Here is a 26343-nt window from a genome sequence, read left to right on the forward strand (position 1 = left end):
GGAATCCAGAGAAGCAGCATAGACCTATCTCTTTTTAAGACCCCAGCTACTGAACCCTATTTTTGGAAGGTCCACCTCAAGCCTCACTTCCTCCTTAGAAAGCCAAATCTCTCTGCCAACCACTGTGTTTAATCTTGCCAACATGTCTTCTGGTGAGCCCTATAAGCACTTAAGGTATGCCCCAAGGACAGATGGTATTACCACAACCATGGTGAATTCACAGATCTTGTCAAGTGCTCTCCAGGAGACAATAGAATGTTCAGAGGAGGAACTGTTAGAGTCACTGCCAACTGTCATCACTTACTTGATAACTATCTCTTCCTCAATTCACTAAAAGCCAAGCTTCCCTTTCCAGTAGCCTTCCTTGACACACAGGGGAAGGCCTTCAGCACCTTCAGCATCAAGAGATCTCTGATTCATAAGAAACTTTTCACTAGGTCAACCTGTGGAGGTGAAGACTCACTTTCCAAACACTCTCCAGGAATGGGCTCATCCCTTCCTTAAGATCTCTAATCAATAAGATGAGAAGTAAAGGATACTAAGAAATCAGATCAGGATGATGGAGGAGGAAGATAAGTTCCAGGAAGTGAATGAAGATATCAGGAAAGATGAACAGGGATGTTACACTGTGGGTGAGTGATGGGAGATTATGAGTGTCCTGTCAGACCAAAAATAAGTCACATAGGTAATGATGAAAATTTCTCCAAAACTTCAGCAGAGTACAATCCATCCATCATGATGTTAGCAAAGGTGTGATCATCTAGTGACAGGAAAGACTGGAGATACCTAAGGACTGGGCATCCTCAGGTGAGCCCTCAGACACCAAGAACAAACACCTGCAGGAAGAGTGATGGCCCATTCCTGCACCCAAGTTAGAGAAAAGATGACTGGCTAGTGAGCGGGCAGGAACTCAGGAACCTTAGGGGTCACTGAAATGCAACAATGCTTGGTGGCTCCTGCCCTTCAAGTGGCTATGAGGTAAAATGAGAACCTCCAACTCTGGCCAAGGGACTTTACACTGCCTGTTATTAGCATCACACGACCAAACAATGTCCACTGAGGGTGAAGTTCAGTGCTGTAACTGAAGCCTCGTTCTCCTTCCTATGCTTCTTCCCACTCGGAGTGAAAGCAGAGGCCCTGAGCAGAGCAGCTGCAGGCTTGACCATTCCTGGCTCTCTGCCAAACTAACCACCAGAAACCCTCAACTCCAGGTCTGCTTATTAGGAACTCAGAGAAGCTTAATAGGTCCATTACTTCCAAACAGCTCCAAGATCCTGAGTGCCATTGTGAAAAACCCAGCTGAAGCCTTTCCTCCTTCAGGAAGCTCCCCATCCCTTGTTCAGGACTCACTGCGCTTTCCCCAGAACCATTTATTTCTTGATGTGTGGCACTGAGAATGAAGGCCAGCTTCCTTCCTCCTCTCTCTAGTCTCGTTATGTTCTGTCTTCCGTCTCCCAAGGAGCCTGCTCAGTCTTGCCAGCATGGCTGCAAGTGAAACCTTTAGGCAATGAACAGATGCCCCAATGGCAGTTGGTGTTACCACAACACTGGTGACATCACATGGAATGCCAGGGCTCTCCAGGATACAGGAGAATGTCCAGGGAGGAGTTGGCTGATGTCCACAGTACAGCCTTTATCTCCCTGATAACTACTTCACTCCAAAATGATTTGAAACCAAGGTGCCATATCAGAAGTCCCTCTGGGGGGTCACACAGAAACTTCTTTGGCACACTCTCCTTCCAAAATCAGAGATCTAGCTCTCTGCTTCATTAGGAACTATCTATGGGGAGTTGAAGGCTCACTTTCAAAACACTGTACAGGAATGGCTCTTCCCCTGCTTCAGAATGATGAGAAATAAATGATGCTAAGAAATTGTGTCAGGATGATGGGGAGTAGGAGTGATGAGTCCTCTGAAGTAAACATCATGGGGGAAGATCTTCAGACTTTTAGAGATTCGGGAGTTCAAAACAAAGATAAGTCACATAGATAGTAATAAAAATTTCCAATGGGCGGTGGTGGCGCATGCCTTTAATCCCAGCACTTGGAAGGCAGAGGCAGGCAGATCTCTGTGAGTTCGAGGCCAGCCTGGGCTACCAAGTGAGTCCCAGGAAAGGCGCAAAGCTACACAGAGAAACCCTGTCTCAAAAAAAAAATTTTTCCCCTTGAGAGTAAACAGAGCTCACTCAAGCTATGAGGCTGTGAGTGAAGATGTGATTAGCTGGCACAGTCATATCTGAATGGAATGGCAGAAGTTAGAAAGCCAGCTGTGTGACAAAGATCCAGCAAAACTGAGCCACATCATGGCTGCCATGCCACCTTTGGTTTTCATCTCCACCTGTTACATACTTGGGCACTTTTAATATTTGTACAATTTGAGGATATTGGGTTGATGGAAAATTCCTTATGAATCATTTATACCTTTTCCCAGGAATGCTGCTTCTGAGCTTACCCAGGAAAGTCCTGAACATGCTATTTCTGCCCTGCTTTTAGGGAGATATCCTTATCTACTTGAAGGTCTTCCTTACACCTTGTAGGCTGTGACATATAAAGAAGCCAGAGGTCTCTTCATGAGGCTATGAGACACTCTTGAAACATGTGTCCCTATACTTACACTGGAACAAGATATTCAAAACAAAGTAAATTCAAAAAGGTCAAGAGGAGTTGGCCACAGTTCATATGACAAGGCTCTTCCCACTGTACACTCAGACAATTATGTGGCATACAACTCTGCCCTACACAGAGACATACTGATGAGCAAAGTATGGAGTGGAAAGATGATAAAAGTATGAGGACCTCCCTCTCTTAGACGTTAGCTCATGTAGAGCCACTATAATGTCATTTGACCAAGGAACAACAGAATGCCAGGATTAGACTTATAGACAAATTCTATAAAGTTATAAATGTGAACATTGATTGTATTATGCCAGAATTTGAATAATAACTGCAGCAGCTTTAGCCTGAGGATTTTTCCTGGGCACTCTGACCACTGAGAGTTAATAATACATTGCTTGAGACATAGCAAAATGCCCAGAGTGGCTGAAGATTTGTTTTGGTCTAGTGTCCTTGAAGCACCCAAAGCAACCAGCCTGAGCACAGGCAGTCAAATGCCTCTAGGTTCTCAAAAAATTGGGCTATGGGGTTAATGAGTAAGAATGATAACTCTGTTTATTAATGATGTCAAAACCTGAGGGAAAATGATTTGAAATAATAACTCTATTCTGCCATAGTTTATTAATGATGACTAAAAGATGAGCAAAAGGAAGTGAAACATGCATTTAAAACAAAAACTGATATGTTCTATTTCCTGATAACTAAATTCTGTATAAATAAAGAAACACTCTGGCTGCTAGTCAGTCAGGCTGCAAGATTCTCTCGACCACCATGGCCTTGCTCACTTCCTTCCCCTCTGATGCCTTACATCCTCTGCTGGACCCATCCACCGCCGGGGATGAGTCCCAGCAATTAGCTCTTTACAGGTCTGGCTGTAGACACATGCGCCCAGTTAAGCCCTCAGATCTTTAGAACAAACAGTTCTAGGAAGTGTATGATGGTCCAAATCTTGAATCAATAGACAAAGGAAAGGTCAGTGGCAAGGCAGTGCTCAGTCTAGACTATGTAGAGGCACCTTGAGTGGGAAACACACATGCACATGCATATGCACTCACACACACACACACACACACACACACACACACACACACACACACACACACACACCAGACATTCAATAATCATGGGATAGAACATGATGTACATCACTATTATGGTGTTTCAACCGGCAAACAAAAGTTAAATTCCTTGATCTGGAGCCACCTGTTACACTCTACATGCTTGGAATGGTTGGTACTGCTATCTTTGGGTCCAATACACATAGGAGATCACAAGAAGGACTGGTAAGGGGAGAGGCTCAGGGTTGTTGAATCAAAGAACTTTGTTATAGCCTAAACTCACTCTTCTACTTTTGACAGTCCCTGTAAAGAGGAGCCCCCTATCAGCCTGGAATGCACATCTCTGGACTTTCTCCACCAAAGCATGGAACCAAGGGCTGTAAATGTGATTATTAACTTTATTTCTAAATAGGTCTTGTAGAGACCAAGTCGAGGACCTATTGAAATTTAAGAGCAATGCATGTGCCAAAACTGGTATGAAAATTTTTATGAACACGCAGAGCAGTGCTGGGGTAAAGAAGCAGAGGAGAGAAGTGAGATAGAGAGAAAATGTGAGAGATATGAGTTTGCAAATCAATCTGAGATGTGAAAAGATCTAGAAAGCAAGGTATAATGGATTGCCTGCAAATTCCAGCAACTAAGAAGGAGGCCTGGTGCAGCAGAATTGTTAGAAGGTCTTATTAATAAAATCAAACCTGGGAGCCAGTATTGGGGTGAATGCTGGAAGGTCAGAGAGACAGAACAAGCCACAGCTACCTCATCTTGCCAATTCCTCAGCTGATCCTGTTTCCTGAGACTGGAAGCTTCTGAGTTCTCATCCAAATGGATCTCTGCTGAACTGCTGCTCAAAAGCCTAAAAGCTTAACCAGCCAAATGCTTCTAGTTCTCTAGGGTCTCATTGGTCAGCTAGCTTTTTTCCTTCATTTTACATCCTTCAGGTAACCAGGGGACAGCCTCCTCAAGCTCATTTAGAGTGGCACAGGATACAGCTTAGTTTCACAACCCTCAAGTCTGACCTCAGAAGCCAAGAGAAAATTGGCACAGTTCACAAACACTCATGTGGATGGAGATGCCCAGGTCATCTGCCTGATCACTCTAGAACCTTGCTGATGCTGATGCTGAAAGTGAGATGCAGGGACAGCACATAGTCACCATACTAAGCAAGCCATCTTCTCTAATATCATCCCAGGACACTCAAAGCTTGTCCACTGCCTCTTAAAGCCCTTAATATTGTGAGGTACGTAAATGTATTATTTCTGCTTAGACATTTGCCTAGAAAAGAAAACCGATGTACCCAAAACATAATGACTTCTGATCTCTCTGGCTCCAAGAGAGCGTTTTTCTAAGTGTGTACTCCTTAGTAAAATGCAACTTGTGTCTTCTATTGCTTAACATTTCCCTTCTTTGCATAGTACACATCATTGGGAGTTTGGCTAGATCATCAGAGAATGGGCTAATGCAGCCATCATCCCTTTGCTTTAACATTAGTGAGTGATGTGTCCTAACAACTACAGCCCTTTATGTTATCTTCACATTTATTTTCTAAAAAGATTTCAGAGAACTTACAGATATCCTAACAGATGGGTCCTTAAGGGATCTATGACTATTTACCATTAAGTCTGTGCAAATTCTTCATGCTTGATGCTTGCAGCCCTTGCCTTGGGCTGAACTTAGGACACACTTCCAGGAATAGAACTGTCTCAAAGAACTTAAAATATAAATATGAATATAAAACTAAATTAACATAATATTTAATGTAAAAATATTAGCCTTGTATTAATGATGGAACATAGACATCAGCATCTTTCCACATAGGTAGGAACCAGAATAACTGGAAAGTGCATGTTCACCAAGTGTACATGTTAACTTATCAAGTAGTTACTGAATGCACTGCTCCCATTAGAAATGGTAACCTCTGCTGAATGTACAGAGCAACAAATAGTGACCTTGAAATATTCTGCAAATTGTAATTCAAAGTATGAATTACTAGGACCTACTACTCAGATGCATTAATACAAATTTCACTGTATGATTGCTCTTGTAGAGTACCCAGGTTGCAGTCCACTCACCAAAAAGTAGCTCACAGCCCTCTCTAACTCCAGTTCCAGAAGACATTTTGCCCTCTTCCAACCTCTTTGGGCAGTGCATTGATGTGTTGCAGAGACATACATTCAGGCAAAACACCCATACACATAAAATGAAAATGAAGTGAGATTTTTAGTGTTCTGGATATTAGATCCTTACTGAAACATTCACAAACTATTCTCATGTGTAGGTTTATGTGTTATTCAGTTTCTTTTTGTTATTCTTATTGTTGATGATGTTTGAGACAGGGTCTCTGTATGTAGTCCTGAAACTCATCATGTAGCCTGTGCTGGCCTACAGACATCCAAATGCCTCTGCATCTATTGTGTTGGGATTACAAGTGTACATCACTATGCCCCACCTTTTTTGGGGGTAACTTCTTTTTATTGTTTTTGTTTTGTTTTTTGAGACAGGATCTCACTCTACAGCCAAGACTATCCTAAATTTCACTCTGTAGACTAGGCTGACTTTAAACTCACAGAGGTCTACTTGTCTATGCTTTCTGAGTCCTGGAATGTAAGGCACGAACTATCATGTAGGGCATGATTTTTGATGTGTTTTTAATATATGGAGGAGAAAGAATATATTCATAGGAAAGAATTTCAGTACTATGGACTTAATGTAGTCAACCCTTCTATTTTCATATGAACTGTTATGTGGATTCCAGTTCCCAATTCAGACTCTCAGAGTGACATGGAAGTAATCCCTCATTTCCACAAGTATCCCAGAGATTCCTGTACATTAACCTAAGTTCATACTTGGTTTTCTATCTTGCCAGGTAGAATAGAAGTATATTTTATATTCTTCTGCTTTGATTGTGTTCAGCACTATCAGGCAGTCTTTTCAGTATACTCAAGAAGTAGTGATGTCCAGGAGGAGGTCATGTTTCTCACAGAGACACTTCTGTGTGGACTCTGTGAGCATGGTTGCTGCTGGGAACCTCAACTTCCTCTAATACTGAAATGGCAGAGCCTTAAACACTTAGGAACTGAATTAAAAAACAAATGAGGAGCAAAAGCTTGGGCTGGAACTCTACACTGTCAGTATGCTGCTGAAATGAAAAGCCCCACATCCTTCCTTGTTCATTGACAGGACAGGAACTCAACAAAAATGTAAACTTGCCTTTGTGAGACATCAAGTAATTAACGAAAATCACAATGTACCACAGGTTACACCCAAACCTCCTCACCTCTCTAGGCATAGAAACTGCTCTATGATTAAAAGAAATATCCTGGCTGAACAAACTCTGAACTCTCCAGTCCCTCCTGTGTGGACTAAAGAAGTGGGAACTTGTTGAGTGTGGGTGGTGATTGAACCCCAAGCTTCCTACATGGTAGGAATCATTCTGCCAACTGAGCCATGTCCACAGCTATTGTCTTTTCCCCCTTTGCCTTTTCTTTTCTTTTTTTGATTTTTGATTTTTTTTTTTGAGACAGAGTTTCTCTGTGTAACAGCTATGGCTGTTCTGGAACTTGCTTTGTAGACCAAGCTAACCTCGAACTTACAGAAATCCACCTGCCTCTGCCTCCCACATGCTGGGATTAATGGCATGCACCACCACTGCCTGGCTGCCTTTTCTTTTTTCAACAGTTAATCTCAATGTGTATCCCACAGAGGCATGCAATCTATCTCGTTTTGGTCTCTTAAGTGCAGAATGGAGGGAACCACACTCAACCTGAGGGATTTTTCTCCTGGGGGCTGCACTGTTCAAGTTACCTCTGCCAGCAGTTCATCACAGCTTCCTCACAGGTATATTGTCTATCTGCTGAGGCACCTCTGAGGCAGTTTTCGACAGCTAGGCATGTGGCTTCTCTGAGTGTACCCCCAACCCAATTCCAACATTGTAACCAGCCCTGCAGGATCTTCCCGGGTGTGTTTCCATGCTCCTGTATTTGAGGCAGGTGACCCTCCCTCCTTCCCATTCAAACGATGTTATTTCCCAGTAGTATTTTATTTCTCAATATGAAAAGGGGTATTTTAATGAAGGAATGAGACTTCCTGTGCAGTGTTTAGAAAACAAGCACTCGGTTCCCCACATATGAAATATTTCCAAGAGGCCTACTTTTTTCTTGGTGTACTGAATGTCCCAAGCTGATACCAGAAATAAAATGACTGAGGATAGCATTCTGGGTATTAATCCCAATGGCAGTAATAGGGTTGAGAGAGGATCTCAGCTGCAGAAACCCTTGAATCCTTCAAGAACAGCAAAGGCAGAAGAAGGTGGCAGCCATCAGAAATGGAAAGAAATGAACAAAAAACAGAGGTAAGACTAAAGAAAAAGAAGTCTATGAGCAGCCAGAGAAGGGGACCTAAAAGCTCTGGGTATCATAAGAGTTCAAATGCATGATCATGTCTCCTAGAAAAAGAGTCTCACAGTCCAGGATGAAATCAGTAATGCTGGGAATGGGCACATGTGTGTGATAAATCCCATGAAGTTCCTGATCCATTGGGCTTCAGGAGAAATATAACACTAGAAGAAACCACTTGTCATTGTCCTTGCCTAGTCATTGTCCCTACCGATGCTCCCCATCAGGTAAAACAGCAGAAGTTGCCAAAGAACAGCATTTGAAGAGTTTCTCCTTGTCTACCTATGGTTTTGGTCTGTTATAGAAAATGGGTCCTTGGCCATCTGAACCTTCATAGAACCATGATTTACTCCACTTTTTAGAATCCTGTACATTACCTTCCAATAAAGAGACACATCATTGCAGTACTCATCAGGTGGATGACCTCAGATAGGAAACTTCAAATTTAGACCTGTGAGGACATAGGAAAGACAAATTGCATACTGAAGAGGGAATGCTACTTCTTTACTAAGTAGTTAAATCACTGTGATGAAAACATCTCTTTTAGCCGATGCCATTGACTAACACATGCTTAGCATGTCTTGGCATTGACCAATGAGTGTGTGTATATAATCATCTCTTGTGCTGAGAAAATGGAGTAATGAGGGACAGGTAAGGGTTCCATCAACTCAAGATACTTCTTCCCTTGCTTCCATAGCTCTGGGTTTGCAGGTGTGCCTACCGAGATTGATAGGATTGGTGTAAGCATTGGGAAACTGTCCTACCCAATAAGACAACACCACTTTTATTTCTCCAGAAACAGAAGACAAACCAAGTAGGAGGAAGGGATATGAAAATTTGCCACTTTTCTCACATTAGTTCCCTCCTCCCTCTCTATTTACAACAATTTTGAGCCTGGAGTGATTTTCCATTTAAGTTAAATTGTCAACATCTTTATGACATGAATACAAACACTAGCCTCATACCACAGTGCTATCTTCTTCACACAGGCACAGCTGATTCAAACCACTGGCACAAAGCCAATGGTTCTACCAAACTAATAGATGGACTTGAGAAAATTAAATGATAGGTCCTTTAAAACAAAGTAGAAATTCACACTTTTATGAGGGAAGGATTGAGAGTTTCATTGCCACAAAGTTAAGGGGAAGATTCTCTTTTGGCTATGGTTAAAAACTATTATCTCCTAGCAAAGGTGATTTTCCCATGATTTTAAACAGTATTTGTTTATTCAGTCATTATAAAAATAAACATTCATACGATTAATATATGGAAATCTACTGATGGGCACTTTAAAAACAATATCTTTATTTAGAGAGAAGGGGAAGATTATAGATAGATAGATGATAGATAGATAGACAGACAGACAGATGACAAACAATACATGCCATACTATTCTGTCATTCTGCTCATGTGAAGACAAAGAAACCAATTGGGAGGCAGAAACTCTCTTTTCACCTAAGTAGCCATCTCAGTGTCCCTTCCCTGGTACTTTTCATGATCAACATGGGGATTTGCCTTAGAGGGGTTTTGATGGTTCTGAAATTTAGAGAACAATGGATATTAAAGTGCACTGTGAATGATTTGTGTAGACATTTATTTCAAAGTATGGCTGCTCTTAATTAAAGCTAAACCTGGGAGTAAGATTCTTGATGGAAGGACTGTTATCTGTCTAGCTGGAAGAAATCTCGTCTGAAAAAAAAAAACAACAACAAAACTTAAGTAACGGAGTCACACGACTTCCTATTTGTTCATGTTTCAGTTAGGTTCCAGGGTGCTTCATAGTCAAATATTTATTCACCAAAGAAAGAAAAATGAAATGCCACTTAAGATTACCTTTTCCTGAACATGATGTACACATTTGTGGAAATGCTCAATAATAATCACAGGCATTGTGAAATTCTTCCTAAGGATGGTAAAAAGAAGATAGTTAAAAGCATAAGTGAATAAACTGAGCCATACTGACCATCTGTGTCTGCAGAAAAAAATCTTCTAGTCCCAAGTCAAAAATCTGAATTGTGGTGACAGTGACTGTCTCACACTTTTCTTTAAGAAGATAAAAGTGATCCTGCCCAGAGCTCCCATCTGGACCAGAGGTGAGTGTCTGGGATCATACCCAGGGAGGCCTGCCCCTAGGTCCCATCCCTGGGCCCAGCCATTCCTGGGGAAGACCCTCCTAGGTGGGCCCCAGTTGATGGCCAGCAAGCAGGGCTCCCCTGGGAAGGTTCCCCTTCTCTACGACTCCCCAGTGGACCCTGCAATCTACTCGCCCTGCCCCCACACCCATCCACCCGAGACCCCAACCACTTCCTGCTAGAAGAGAAAGTAGGAAGTAGTCTTGAACGCATTGGCACAGGAGATCACTACCTAAATATAACACCAGTAGCACATAAACCAAGAGAAACAATTAATCAATGGGACCTCTTGAAACTTAGAAGCTTTTGTAGAGCAAAGGACATGGTCATCAAGACAAGCGACAGCCTACAGAATGGGAAAAGTTCTTCACCAACCCCACATCTGACAGAGGGCTGATATCTAGAATATATAAAAAACACAAGAAATTAGACATCAAAATGCCCAGCAGTTCAATTATGAAATGGGCTATAGAGCTAAACAGAGAATTCTCAACAGAGGAAGCTCAAATGGCTGAAAGACATTTAAGGAATTGCTCAACATCCCTAATCATCAGGGAAATGCAAATCAAAATGACTCTCAGATACCACCTTACACCTGTCAGAATGGCTAAGATAAAAAATGCTGAAGACAGCTTATGCTGGAGAGGATGTGGAGCAAGGGGAACTCTCCTCCACTGTTGGTGGGAATGCAAGCTTGTACAGCCACTTTGGAAATCAATATGGAGCTTTCTTAGAAAATTGGGAATCGATCTCCCAGAATATCCAGCTATACCACTCTTGGGCATATACGCAAAAAATGCTCAATCATACCACAAGAGAACTTTGTGGTAGTCAGAACCTGGAAACAACCTAGATGATCTTTAACTGAAGAATGGATAAATAAAATGTGGTACATATACACAATGGAGTACTACTCAGCAGAGAAAAACAATGACATCATGAGATTTGCAGGCAAATGAATGGATCTAGAAAAAAAATCATCCTGAGTGAGGTAATCCAGACTTAGAAAGACAAACATGGTATGTACTAACTTATAGGTGGATACTAGATGTAAAACATAGGATGAATAGACTGCTACTCACAACTCCAGGGAGGCTACCTAGTAAGGAGGACCCTAAAAAAAGACACAGGGATCGCCCAGTGACAGAGAAATGGATGATATACATGAGCAAAGTGGACATGGGGTGGTAATAAAGCGCAAGGGTCGGGGGAAAGAGAGTGTAGGTGAGTGGGAGATACCAGCAGGATCAAGAACAGAGAGGCAGAACAAAGAACGAGACCATGACAACTGAAGACCCCATGGGAATAGGAAGAAGCAAAGGGCTAGAATGGTCCCCAGAAATCCATAAATATACCTCCACAATAGACTACTCACAATGGTGGAGAGAAAGCCTGAACTGACCTACTCTGGTGATCGGATGGCCAAACACCCTAACTGTCATGGTAGAGCTCTCATCCAATGACTGATGGAAGCAGATGCAGAGATCCACGGCCAAACCCCAGGTGGAGCTCTGGGAGTCCAATCAGCGAGAAAGAGGAGGGATTGTATGAGCGAGAGATGTTGAGACCATGGTTGGAAAAAGCACAGGGACAAATAGCTAAACTAGGGGAAACACATGAACTATGAACCAATAGCTGAGGAAACCCCAACTGGATCAGGCCCTCTAGACAAGTGAGACAGTCAATTAGCTTGAACTGTTTGGGAGGCATCCAGGCAGTGGGACCTGGACCTGTCCTTAGTGCATGAGCTGGATTTTTGTAGCCTGGGGCCTATGCTGGGACACTTTGCTCAGCCTGGGTGAAGGGAGGAGGGGAATGGACCTTTCTGGACCGAATCTACCAGGCTGAGCTGAATCCCCAGGGGAGTCCTTACCCTGGAGGAGATGGGAATGGGGGGTGAATTGGAGGAAGGATGGGTCGGGGGGTGGGAGGAATCTGTAGCTGATATGTAAAATTAAATTAAATTATAAAGTAAAAAATTATAAAGTAAAAAAGATAAGTTTGTATTAGATTTTTAATGCTATTGAACTGCAAACATTTAAATAATGCATTTTTAAAATTCTTTGAGAATTTCATCTATGCATACAGTGTATTTTGATCATATTACCCCACATTCCTCTCAAATGGTTCCTGATCCACTCTGCTAACCCCAACATTACTAAATCCATGCCTTTTGTTTTGTTTTAAATCATCTACCTAGGGCAACACTGCATGACCATATGCTCATGTGTTAGAGCCATCGCTGAGTTTGTTCAAACCACCTGGCATCAGCACCCTAAAGTAAACTGACTCTTCCTCCTCCAAAAGCCACCAACTACCACCAGCTTCTCAGTTAAGGGTGGGGGCAGTGAGCCCCTTTCTCTTCCATACTAGAATGTTGACCGCTTGACCTTGGAGTTCATGAGTGCAGTAGTCCTGTCATGCCCAGAAGATACTGTGTTATTTCAAGTGTTGTAATATGCTACAAGCATTTCAGAGTTATCAGGTTTTATATAAAATATGATTATGTGTTGGGAGGAATTGTGAAGAAAGTGTTAGTGTTCTTATTTGACTGATTATATTTCCATGTGAGTTATAATTAAATTAATCAAGGCAGTACTGTGTCATGAATCTGACTGTTGCTTTTTATACGTGAAAATTACTGAGGTGATTTCTTCTGTCTACATAATTTCTAAAACACAGAGCCAGAAGCTGATGGTGACAAAAGACCACTGGAAACTGCACTGAGGCTATATTCATACTCTTGATATTTCAGATAACCATGATTTGCATTTGGTGCTTGAAAGCTGGTCTGCCTGCTATTTGGGACATGACTGTCAGTTTGCCTCAGTTCTTCTCTTACAAATTAACATAGAGAATTACAGTAGGTTTGGTGATGTAAACAGTGTGTTCACTCCAATGCTGAATGATGCCATCTACAGCCCAATGAATAAGGGTAGAAAGGGAGCCCTGATGTCATCCTCATCAGAAGAGCATTGTCCTTGTTGACAGCCTGAATTTAGAATTAAGTGGATAGTGCAGGCATCAAGATAATTGTGTCTATCAATATTCAAACCCTATTGGACTCCTGTCTGGATTGTTTTACTGATTTTCTTTCTCATGATTTTGTATGTAATATATATGTTTAACATATTTCCAACCAAAATCTGCTTCAGTAATTCTTCTCTATTTCTTTTTCCAGAAACATGGTCCATGATGTGCCATTTTTTCTTACAAGATTTCAGAGACTTGAACTTAATATACAATATCATATCAAATGTGGACATGTTTTCTCAAAGAAGGATCCCATTGTACTATTTTTATACTCCGAGGATGATGTGTAATACCAATCACCAAAGCAATAGCAAATAAAGACTTTTCCCACACATTGTCAGACTTCCTCCTATATTTAATTTTCCTTATTCTGACTTTTCTTGATTAACATTCTGGAGTGACCCATCTCATCCTGACCTTTCAACTGCAGGCACTTCTACATTTCATTTTATCAGCTTGCTGCATCTCCACTTTACTTAAAGGATTCCAGACTAGTCATTGAGTGGGGAGTCCTTGTGCTGCTGAGCTCAATGCTAGGAAACCCCCTACTAAGTGTGTTGTCTTTATAAAAATAACATCCTCAAAGAAAAACACGATCAGTCCATCACATTCTGTTACACATCTTGAGATAGCATCAGACATTGGTAGTCTTAAATCCTCCATTTCCTTTTGACTTTTCTCTAAAATATGTCCTTAAAAATTTGGCAATGGGAAAACTATGAACTATGAACCAATGGCTGAGGTGCCCCCAACTGGATCAGGCCCTCTGAATGGGTGAGACAGTCGATGGCTTGATCTGTTTGGGAGGCATCCAGGCAGTGGTACCGGGTCCTGTGCTCATTGCATGACTTGGCTGTTTGAAACCTGGGGCTTATGCAGGGTCCCTTGACTCGGTCTGGGAGAAGGGGACTAGACCTGCCACGACGGAGTCTACCAGGTTGATCTCAGTCCTTGGGGGAGGCTTTGCCGTGGAGGAGGTGGGAATAGGAGGGTAGCCTGGGGGGAAGGGGAGGGAGGCGGGAGTGGGGAGAACAAGGGAATCCATGGCTGATATGTAGAACTGAATTGTATTGTAAAATAAAATTAAATTAAAAAAATTTGGCAATGGGGATTTAGCTCAGTGGTAGAGTACTTCCCTAGCAAGCACAAGGCTTTGGGCTTGGTCCTCAGCTCTGAGAAAAAAGTAATCTAAATGTAATCTTCAGAGTATCTAGTCTGTTAATATTTCTGGACCAGAAACTCTTGCCTCTCCATTAGAATAATCCATATCACCATGCTAGAACACAATCTGTTCTTTCTCAACTTCTCTGTATCATCTGCTGCAACAAGGATTCTTTATTCCTTTTCTAGAGTTCTATGCAAAACCTGGATCATTCATTTAGAACGATTCTTGGAGGCCTAGAATGCCAGAGACCCCTGGATAACTAGTATTTGTCCCGCCTCACCTTGTAGATGTAACCAACTGTCTTATTAAATAAGAAACACAGAACCAATGCAAAGAAGAAAGCCAAGAAGTCAGAGCTAAGAGCTAAAATCTTACCCTTCCTCCTGCAGTGGTCCTACCTCTCTGAACCAGAGCTACTTCCTGTGTGTCTGTCTTTTTATAGTGTTTCTGTTCTGCCTTCTCATTGGTTGTAAACCCAACCACATGACCGCCTTGTCACGGCCTGTCTGTATAGACCTCCAGGTTTTCTATGATTGGTATTGAGATTAAAGGCATGTGTATCCAATACTGGCTGTATCACTGAACACACAGAGACTTACCTAGCTTTGCCTTCCAAGTGCTGGGATCACAAGAATACGCCACCACTGCCCTGCTTTACTATGGCTTGCTAATAGCTCTGACCCCCAGGCAACTTTATTTATTAACATACAAATAACATTTTAATACAAATAAAATATCACCATATTTCCCCTTATCTATTTTAATAAAAAGAAAAGAGGTAAAAGCTTATAACTAACATAAGAAAAACGATATACAAAAGTACAATAACTATATACAATATATACAAATAATACCTAAACAATGTCTAGTTCATTTGTATTTGACAAATTCAGAGAAAATAATTCCATTATCTAGCCTATTGTATCTAATTCACTTTCTATCCTATAACTAACTAATCTTCGACACCATCAGAGACCCAAGAAGGAAATAATATTAGCTAACAAAAATAAAAACAGGAAGTACAAGCAAGCAACTTCCAAGAAATTTTGAGTTGACAGAAACAGCCAGCTGCTTGGACAATCATCTGAGGTTTCTCCGCGGTATTCGGGCATCATCTTCAGCCTATAGGCTTAGTGTATCTGACAGACTCATTTGTGAAGTAGGATGTACACAAGGTCAACCAACAGTTCAACCTCACATTGGGTGAGAGCAGTCTATATTCCAGAAACACCTGAATTCCACTAGTGTCATGTCATGATTCAGGATTTTAAATTCTGGAAATTGTTGATGTTTTTTTAATTCAGCAGTCCATTCTTCTTGGCTATGTGTGTATGTGGCTTCATCTCAGCATCCCCTTCTTCTCCACATCCCTCTATTAAATGCCAGTCTACTATTGAGAGGCGTGAGCTTAATTACTCTTCAAGAATAACTGTTTCTGCTGCTGTTCCATTGCACAACAGAAGTCATCGGCCCACTGTCTGTTCAGCTGCCTTCGAAGAAAAGGGCACTGTACCTTTTCCAGATTGTGAAGACCACTTTAGGAATGGTGTCATATTGTCCTGGCCTCAGAAGATGCCTTTTGATAAAGCCATAACCACACTTGTTTTGGCAAGAATCAGGAGTCCTTTGTTTCGTGTCCTGTCTGTCCTGTTTGTCAGCAGTTGATTCGAGGATACTTTGTTGTCCAGTGGCTAACTTTTGCCACAATGAAAGTTAACTCCAACTGCTGTTTTTTCAATGCCCATATTTTCTCTGAAGTAGATTGGTACTGCCAGGAGCCGACATGTCTCATAGTCATAAAAAAAAAAATTTTCTAAGTTATTAAAACATTTTAAATGCCATATTCTGTAGATCTCTGAAGGGTTTGAAGATAACCTGTCTATCTAAAATATATCTTCTCAATCTTGAAAACATACCTAATATGACTACAAGTTCTATTATAATGTCTAACTACTAACTTTCACTTCTTTATATCCTAATAATTGGTAATAACAACATTCCAGGATCAGAAAATCGCATGACATTGTTAAATGAACAGTATAAGTACAATTAGAAATATACATATAGCATTTTCTAACAATATCAATTTCAATATATATATAATTTATATACAATATAAAACAATGCAACCCAATGTAAAGTATTTACATTTTTCTTCCTTTTTTTTAAACAAGAACCTTAAATCTAATCTCCTTTGCTTAGCCCTTTTCCTAACCTTTGACAACAACTTGTAACCAACTCCCCTAATCCATGAAAATTATCCCAGACCCAAAACCCATTAAAAGACAAAAACAAAAAACAAAAAACAAAAAACAAAAAACACCTTCCGCACACCAACTCTTTGGGAATGTGGGCGTTGTATTCTTGAAATTGCTTCCTGCTGGGTATGGCCGGAATAACCATGAGCTACTTGCTTAAAGCCTGTGCTACAAACAACTCAGCCTGCCCTGCCGAACAGGGCCCCTGTCTGTGAAGTCAATGCACATGGTCAGAGCTTAAGGAAGCCAGAGCCAAGCCCTGACTCGGCTCAAGAGGGAACACATGGCTGGATTTAAGCTTTAGCCGGCTATGCTTTCTCTCTCTCTCTCTTCTCTCTCTCTCTCTCTCTCTCTCTCTCTCTCTCTCTCTCTCTCTCTCTCTTCACACCTCAGACACTAGGTGGCTGTTTTGAAATTGGCCTGGATTTCTACTGTTCTACGCAGATTTGGTAAGTCATAACATATCAGATATTTTAAAGGAAACTATTTAAAAGAGAAATTTTTCCACATTAAAAAAATGGGTTTTATATGTACATTGCAAGAAAATTGGGTTTTGTTTGAAATTTTAGGCAGTCTGACAATGGAACAACTATATGAGAAGATTAGTATTGTTGGAATTATGCAGTTTATCACTATGCTTATCCTCATTTTACTATTTAAAAAGATAGTCAATTCAAGTGCCAGGATAACAGCTTTAGAAAAATTTGTTAAACCTGTAAAAATTCAGACAGAAGAAATTAAAAGTGAAGTTGTTTCAAGTTTGGATCATAAGGTTACAAAAGAAAGCCTGTTTTAACACAGTCACCCTTAATTTATCCTGTAACCATACAGCAGTTGCCTGATCAAATGACTACACAAAATATTTGGGCTCCAATTGAAATGTTGGCTTTATGAAAGTTTAAAGAGGCAATAGTATCTTATGACATGCATTCCCCATCTGTAAAGCAAATGTTAAACTCTTGGTCAACATATAATATGGTTGTACCACAGGACTGGCAGAAGCTGGCACAAGCTGTTCTGGAACCCAGCCAGAGGTTAACAGTGGCTAACTTGGTTCAAGGGTGAAGCTAAAAACATATAAAAACAATGGAGGGTCAAAGGAATACAAGTTTACCAGGGTCAGCTTATTGGAAAAGGCCAATACGCTTCGGTACAAACACAATGTTTATACGACGTCCAAACCCTAATTTTATGTCGAATGGCAGCCTTGAATGCATGGGACAGAGTTGAGGAACCAGGGAAAAAAATGAGTCATTTACAAAGGTTATGCAAGGCCCAAAAGAATCTTTCACAGATTTTTTACAAAGAATGGCTTCAGCAGTAAAGAGGATGGTCTCAGATTCAGAAGCTAGTAAGATTGTAATTGAATCTTTGGCCTTTGAGAATGCAAATGCAGCATGTAAAAGAATAATCAGGCTGTTAAAGGCAAGATCTGTATTTTGGAAGATTCGATTAGAGACACAGTTAATGTTGAGGCTCATGAGCATGATGATAGGTAGGTAGGAGAAGCAATTTCAAAAGGTTTGAGGAATTTTAGATGTTTTAGATGTGGAAAGCAAGGACATTTAAAAGGGGACTGTAAACAGGTCATTCCTAGAAACAATGTTTCTTCAAGCAACAATGGCAACAGAATGTCCCTTCCTTCTGGAGTATGCAGAAGTTGTGGTAAGGGAAAACACTGGACCAATGAATGTAGATGAACAAAGGACAGACAGGGTAGTCCTTTGCCTCAGTCTTTGGGAAACTCCCAGAGGGGCCTCATGCAGGGCTCCATAGCAAATCCAGTTCAAACCTTTTCTGCAGCCGTAGAGGAAACCCCTGCTCAGAGCAATTAAATAACCAAATGCCTATTGGAATAAATCATGCTGGTCAGGATGATGAAACAGAGAGAATTGAAAATTCAGGAGAAAACATAAAGAAAAAATTTTGGCAAACTTCTATTAATGAACAAAGACCAAAATTAACGATAAAAATAAATGGTGTTTTGTTGTCTGGTCTGGTAGACACAGGTGCGGACGTTACCATAATTGCACAAGAATTTTGGCATCCAACTTGGCCTCTTCAGGAGGTAAACGTTCAACTGTTAGGAATTGGGACATTATCTCATGTGAAACAGAGTGCAAGATGGCTCGAATGTATAGGTCCAGAAGGACAGAGAGGAAAATTAAAACCATATGTGGTTAACATAGCTATGAACCTGTGGGGTCGAGACTTATTGCAACAATGGAATACTCAGATTAATATCTCTCCAATCTCAGAAACAAATCATAAACTAGCACATGTTTCTGAGAGAAATATTAGAAGATATTGTTCTAATGAGTGGTCACCAGCCATCAATATTATACAAGAACAGGGCACAACAACTGATGATCTTCCAAAGACACCAACAGCTCTACCTTTAAAATGGTTAATAGACAAGTCTGTATGGGTCCAGCAATGGCCTTTAACAACAGAGAAACTCCAGGCTTTAGAAGAGCTGGTAGAAGAACAGTTAAATGCTCAGCATATTAAAGAATCAACCAGCCCTTGGAATTCTCCTGTATTTGTTATTAAAAAGAAATCTGGTAAATGGAGAATGGTAACAGACCTTAGAGCAATTAACAAAGTAATTCAGCCTATGGGCTCTCTACAATCTGGGATGCCTTTGCCTACTCTGTTACCAAAAGGATTGCCTCTTATAGTTATTGATTTAAAAGACTGTTTCTTTTCAATACCCTTACAAGAAAAAGACAGAGAAAGATTTGCTTTCACAGTGCCTACTTATAATAATTCTCAACCGGTTAAAAGATTTCAATGGAGGGTCCACCCACAAGGAATGTTGAATAGCCCAACTCTGTGCCAATATTTTTTGTACAACAGCCATTGGAAGTGATACATAAAAAATTTCCTAAATCGCCGGGCGGTGGTGGCGCACGCCTTTAATCCCAGCACTCGGGAGGCAGAGGCAGGCGAATCTCTGTGAGTTTGAGGCCAGCCTGGTCTCCAAAGCGAGTTCCAGGAAAGGCGCAAAGCTACACAGAGAAACCCTGTCTCGAAAAACCAAAAAAAAAAAAAAAAATTTCCTAAATCTATAATTTATCATTATATGGATGACATTTTACTAGCTGACTCAAATGCAGATACTTTAGAAAGAATGTTTGAAGAAGTAAAGAAAAATTTGCCTTGCTGGGGATTACAAATTGCTCCTGAAAAGATACAAAGAAGAGATTCTATTAATTATTTAGGATATAAAATAGAGCTACAAAAAATTAGACCCCAAAAGGTGCAAATTAGGAGAGATAGACTACAGACTCTTAATGACTTTCAAATATTATTTGGAGATATTTCTCATCTATGAACTATTGTTGAGGTAAAAAATGATGAACTGAATAATTTGTTCAAAACCTTAGAAGGTGACAAGAACTTAAATAGTCCAAGAGAATTATCACCTGAAGCTATTCTGTTGGTATTAATGGATTTTTTAGAACCTCTCAACATAGTAACTGACTCTCAGTATGCTGAAAGAGTGGTATTACATATTGAGAATGCAGAATTTATCCCTGATGCTTCAGAATTAACTTCACTATTTATTCAATTACAAGATACAATCAGGAAAAGGAGTCATCCTTTATATATAACTCACATTAGATCCCATACTGGTCCGCCAGGCCCTCTAGCACAAGGCAATAATGAGATTGATAAATTATTGATAGGAAATGTGCTGGAGGCCTCAGAATTTCATAAAAAACATCATGTCAATAGTAAAGGTTTAAAAAAGGATTTTTCTACAACCTGGCAACAAGCCAAGGAAATAGTAGAGAAATGTCCTACTTGTTCCTTCTGCAATTAAACGCCATTACCAGCAGGATGTAACCCAAAGGGTACTCAGAGGAAAGAAATCTGGCAGATGGACATGTTTCACTTTGCAGAATAATGAAAACTGAAATATGTACACCACACCATCGATACATATTCAGGATTTCAATGAGCAACTGCTTTGAGTTCTGAAAAAGCTGATTCTGTAATCACTCATTTGCTAGAAGTTATGGCCATCATGGGTATACCTGCACAAATCAAAACTGACAATGCTCTATCATATGTCTCTGTTAAAATGAAACAGTTTTTTGCTTATTATAATATAAAGCATATTACAGGTATACCACATAATCCTACAGGTCAAGCAGTTATAGAACGATCAAACAGAACTCTAAAGGATATGCTACATAAACAGAAAAAGGTAACAAAAACCCCCAGAAATAGACTGCATAATGCTCTATTAACTTTGAATTTTCTGAATGCCAATGAGAAAGGAACCACAGCTGCAGAGAGACATTGGATAATAGAAAAAAACTACAGAATTATATCAGCCTTATATACTTTAAGGATGTGCTGAGCTCAGAATGGAAACCAGGGTATGTATTACATTGGGGACGAGGTTTTGCTTTGGTTTCTACAGGAGAAGATAAGCTGTGGGTACCACCAAAATTGATAAAGGTTCAATTTCTATAAGAGAGACCTCTTAATTAGAGGAGGTGATAGTTCATCAACCAGCATGAACATCCAATTTAAACTAACTTGTACCAGTAACACATGCCTTTTCATTTAATCAGATAATAACTTGCCAAAAAGGAACATCCCCAAAATTAGTCTTGGGGAAAGGTTTTTGTTTTTGTCTTTAGGAGAATGAAGGTTAAGGAATCTGAAGAACACTGGACAAATGAGACAACTGAAGAAAAGGAACAAATCATCTATCCCAGGAAACAGAGTGAAACGGCGTATGGTTATATATTATCTAAAAAAATTTATGTCTTCCTAAATATTTGTTTCTGCTTTTCTCTAAAGATTTAACACTATTGGTCTTCTAATAGTCCCAGTTCCATTAAAATTTAAAGCTGACTTTGGAGTTGGAGAATAGCTCTCTCCTTCTTTAAACTCAAGCATGTTGTTAAAAGGAAAATGCAAACTCCTTGTATCATGCCAGAATAAAAGAGCCATCTTCTGCTACGGGACAGGACAAAAGCCAAATTAATTAAGAGACTATTCTATTACTAATCTCAACTCTTTGATTCTATTCTGATTCTTTAAACTTTTCTTAAAGTATGAATTTGATATATAATTTACAAGATTAATATATATATATATATATATATATATATATATATATATATATATATATATACATTTTCAACTTTGTTAAGATATGGTCATATAGAGTATTAACTAATTCTAGAAAAAAGGCTTCAATTACCTGCATATATATGTCTTTGTGTTCAGTCTCATCAGTTTTCTGCAGGAAATCACGGCCAGGCCTAACATCAACTGAAGTTTCCAGGAAGAAGATGGGGCCCCATAACAACAACAATTCCACTTGGACAATAATAATATCATTAAGTTGACAAACAGCATCTACAGATCAACTTTGAAATACAAGGTGCTCAGAGCAATTTTGAGAGGACTAGCTGAGATGATCCAGTCTCAAAGACTACTTGAATAAGGACTTGAGATAAACCCTGAACTTTGGCATTATACACAGACTGGATAAAGAAGGATATAGTTACCTTTCCTAGAATTTGAGAATTAACCTAAAATTTTTTTTTCAGGATAAAGATAACTTCACCCATACCCAGCAGGAAGCAATTTTAAGAATACGACACCCACATTCCCAAAGAGGTGGTGTGGGGTGGGTGGTTTTTTGGTCCTTTTAATGGGTTTTGGGTCTGGGATAATTTTCATTGTTTAGGGAGGTTGGTTACAAGTTGTTGTCAAGGGTTAGGAAAAAGGCTAAGCAAAGGAGATTAGATTTAGGGTTCTTCTTTAAAAAGACAAGAAAGGAAAAGAAAAGAAGAAAAGAAAAGAAAACAAAAGAAAAGAAAAGAAAAGAAAAGAAAAGAAAAGAAAAAAAGAAAAAGACAATTACTAGTTTTAAATACTTTACATTGGATTGGATTGTTTTATATTGTATACAAATTTAAAATTGATATTGTTAAAAAATGCTATATTTACATTTCTAATTGTATTTATACAATTCATTTCACAATGTAATGCAATTTTCTGATCTTTGAACGTTATTATTACCAACTATTAGGATATAAAGAAATGAAAGTTAGTAGTTAGACATTACAATAGAACTTGTAGTCATATTAGATATGTTTTAAAAATTGAGCAGATATATTTTAGACAGGTCATCTTCAAACCCTTCAGAGATCTACAGAATATGGCATTTAAAATGTTTGATAACTTAGAAATTTTTCTTTTTTGAGACATGTTGGCTCCTGGCAGTACCAATCTACTTCAGAGAAAATATGGGCATTGATGAAACTGCATATGGAGTTAACTTTCATTGTGGCAAAAGTTGGCCACTGGACAACAAAGTATCCTCGAATCAACAGGACAAAATGAACAGACAGGCCATGAAACAAAGGACTACTGATTCTTGCCAAAACAAGTGTAGTTACAGCTTTATCAAAAGGCAACTTCTGAGGCCAGGACAATATGGCACCATCCCTGAAGTAGCCTTCACAATCCAGAAAAGGTACAGTGCCCTTTTCTTCGAATGCAGCTGAACAGGCAGTGGGCCAATGGCTTCTATTGTGCAATGGAACAGCAGCTGAAACAGTTATTCTTGAAGAGTAATTAAGCTCACGCCTCTCAATAGTAGACTGGCATTTAATAGAGGGATGTGGAGAAGAAAGGGATGCTGAGATGAAACCATATATACACAGCCAAGAAGAATGGACAGCTGAATTAAAAAACCGTCAACAATTTCCAGAATTTAAAATCTTGAATCATGACATGACACTAGTGGAATTCACATGTTTCTGGTACATGGACTGCTCTCACCCAATGTGAGGTTGAACTGTTGACCTTGTGTACATCCTACTTCACAAATGAGTCTGCCAGATACGCTAAGCCTATAGGCTGAAGATGATACCCCAACACTGCGGAGAAACCTCAGGTGACCATCCAGGCAGCTGGCTGTTTCTGTCAACTCACAAATTTTTTAGAAGTTGCTTCATGCACTTCCTGTTTTTATTTTTTGTTAGCTAATATTATTTCCTTCTTGGGTCTCTGAGGGAGTTGAAGATTAGTTAGTTATAGTTGAAGATTAGTTATTTATAATTGAAGATTAATTAGGATAGAAAGTGAATTAGATACATTTTGGACTTACCAAAATAGTATAGGAAATGGAATTATTTTCTCTGATTTGTTTTATAAAAGTGGACTAAATATTGTTTAGGTATTTATTACTTGTATATATTGTATATAGTTATTGTACTTTTGTATATAGTTTTTCTTTTGTTAGTTATAACCTTTTGCTTTTTTCTTTTTATTAAAATAGAAAAGAGGAAATATGGTGGTATTTTATTTGTACTGAAATGTGATTTTAATTGTATGTTAATAAATAAAGTTGCCCGGGAGTCAGAGCTATTAGAGCCATAGCAAGATCGTGGAAGTGGTGGCGCACGCGTTTAATCCCAGCGCTTGATAGACAGAGCTAGGTAGATCTCTGGGTGTTCAGGTATACAGCCAGCATTGGAGACATATGCCTTTAAGACCTGGAGGGCTGTACTTACAGGCAGTGACGAGGCAGTCATGTGTTTGGGTTTACAACCAATGAGAAGGCAGAAAAGAAAGACTATGTAAAGACATACACACAGGAAGTAGCTCTCTTTCAGAGAAGTAGGAACACCGCAGGAGGAAGGGTAAGATTTTAGCTCTGAGGTCTGACCTCTTGGCTTTCTCTTTTACATTGGTTCTGTGTTTCTTATTTAATAAGATGGTTGGTTACATCTACACTGAAGAAATGAGACCCTCTGTCTCATTCAGCTTAAAACAAGTCTTGCAGACACATGCAGAATTCGAGTCTTCATGAGTCACCCATTATAATGTAAGACTTTGTGATGCCACACATTAGAGTTATTCATATTACTATAAGTAATCCCATACCTATACTCCTGTATTAACCTCAATAAAGTCATTAATTTGAGGGAAAAGGAATTACAGAGTCTTCCCTGAGAGGCAGATACATAAAGGGGAACTGATAAGTAATACAAATGGCCAACTTCTGGCTTCCTTTTTATTTTCTGTACTGAGACAAAGGCTTAGTAGGCTGTGTCTTCCACCAGCAGGCTGCCTCTTCCAGTTGTCTGGCTCAGGACAGATAGGTATGTTCACAGTCAGTCCTGAACATGGTCACCTGAAGCTTCATGTGATCACCCAGACTGTCACCCACAGTCAGAGTACCTCGTTTGGTCCTGTGCTTGTTCCAGCCAGAGTCCAAGAGTTTCCAGCTTAGGTAAGCTATCTCTGTGGTTTTCCCCATCATGATCTTGACCTCATTCTGGTTGTTTATGGATGTTTGAACATTTAGAAATAGAAAAAAGGAGCTGGGCATAGTGATGCATGCCTTGATCTCAACCAATTGGGAAATGAGGAGGAGAACTAAAGAATGACTGCAGTGCAAGTTCCAGGAGAGCCTGTGTCTCAAAAAAGTCAAGTTAACTGTGCCACCATTCTCATGGCTGCTGAGGCCAGATTTGGGGAATCTGAAGCCAGGCTGTATCCTGAGCAGCTGTGAATAAGCTTGAGGAGGCTGTCCCTTGGGTCACCTGAACCATGTAAAAAGGAGAAGACCCCTGAGACACTCCCCTGCCTGTAGAAGACAGGAAAATTGACATTCACAGAGAGGGAGTCTCAAGCCTGAACATTGACAACCGGCTAGGCAAAGTCTTATCCCAGTTCATTTCCTGAACATGATCCAACTACCAAGAGTGGGCTGAGATGAATATTGTAGAAGGCAGATACTGTCCCCTGTCAGCTTGATCTCAGGGCATTTGGAAGAACATGAACCCTCCTCTGGATGGGACATCAGTGAGATAAGAAGCAGGACCATGCAGAAGGGATTTCTGTCTTTGCTGGGTAAATAACAATATATCCTGGGCAGGGTATCTATTCATGGAAGTGTGATGTTCCACAACTGATTGTTAGAAAGACCAAGCTGTCTGAGGCCTCAACTGACTCCAGGCCTCTTCTAATTACTGGGATTTGCAGGCAATCCTTTATACTTTTCCATCTAGATCTACTGCCTCATCTCTGGATTCATGTGAGCAATCACATTCTCTGAGTATCTTCCCACTCTCTCTATACCACCTCTCTCCTCTGATTTCTTTACCCCCAATACTGTCATCTATGTTCTTAAAATAGTTTATACATCAGTTTAGGGGACATGCCTTGCTCCCAAATTCCAGTATATCCACAACGTTTTTGGTCTTCAATAGACTCTATTTAGAAATAAAGTTGAAAATCACATTTATTTGCTTAAAGCTTCAAAATCTGAAATGACACAGAACACCCAAAAGTTTCATCAGTCCTAGGTTGCAAAGATCATGCTTAGGTCCAGAGATTTGGTTGGAGAACATGCATTCCATGCTGACCATGTGACCTGGATTCTCTTTATAGCAATATCATGATAAGAAATGTAATGTTTTGATATAACAAAGCTGTATGATGCAACAACTCTTGAGTCTCTCCCCTTGCCTGTCATGTCCTCCTAATGGATCTTGTACCCAAAGCTAGCAGTGCCACCTCTTCAAGAGCATGTGGATTGGAACAGGTGGTTCCAAAACTAGGTGTTTGGTTTTGTTTACTGGTTGAAGCACCATAGCAGTGATCTACATCATGTTCTACTCCATGATTGTATGCCTGGTTTGTGTGTAT

The 26343-nt window shown here is 40.0% G+C and overlaps 1 protein-coding gene and 2 long non-coding RNA genes across 11 annotated transcripts in view; 2 read left to right on the top strand and 1 right to left on the bottom strand.

The window, feature by feature from the left end:
* LOC143269256 (disks large homolog 5-like) overlaps positions 1 to 26343 on the bottom strand; it is a 340382-nt gene that overhangs the window by 20782 nt on the left and 293257 nt on the right. For 3 of the 9 annotated variants that reach the window (XR_013045672.1, XR_013045671.1, XR_013045670.1), the window contains 2 exons: positions 9893 to 9962; positions 8437 to 8510 (listed from right to left, as the gene is read on the bottom strand). Coding sequence is in view for 5 of the 9 variants with exons in the window: in XM_076554330.1 (XP_076410445.1) it covers positions 1351 to 1483 (133 nt within the window). In the remaining 4 variants the exon portion in view is untranslated. Of the gene's footprint in view, positions 1 to 201; positions 506 to 1350; positions 1550 to 5279; positions 5320 to 5737; positions 6577 to 8436; positions 8511 to 9892; positions 9963 to 26343 lie in introns of those variants that run through there. The other 6 variants (XM_076554331.1, XM_076554334.1, XM_076554333.1 and 3 more) reach the window with 6 other exon arrangements.
* LOC143269299 (uncharacterized) lies at positions 245 to 5050 on the top strand. Its single transcript, XR_013045699.1, has 2 exons — positions 245 to 632; positions 3969 to 5050. It is a non-coding gene; the product is annotated as an uncharacterized LOC143269299 (long non-coding RNA).
* Positions 10013 to 13556, top strand: LOC143269301 (uncharacterized). Its single transcript, XR_013045701.1, has 2 exons — positions 10013 to 10152; positions 13373 to 13556. It is a non-coding gene; the product is annotated as an uncharacterized LOC143269301 (long non-coding RNA).

Source organism: Peromyscus maniculatus, chromosome 18 (assembly GCF_049852395.1).
Source record: "Peromyscus maniculatus bairdii isolate BWxNUB_F1_BW_parent chromosome 18, HU_Pman_BW_mat_3.1, whole genome shotgun sequence".
NCBI lineage: Eukaryota > Metazoa > Chordata > Mammalia > Rodentia > Cricetidae > Peromyscus > Peromyscus maniculatus.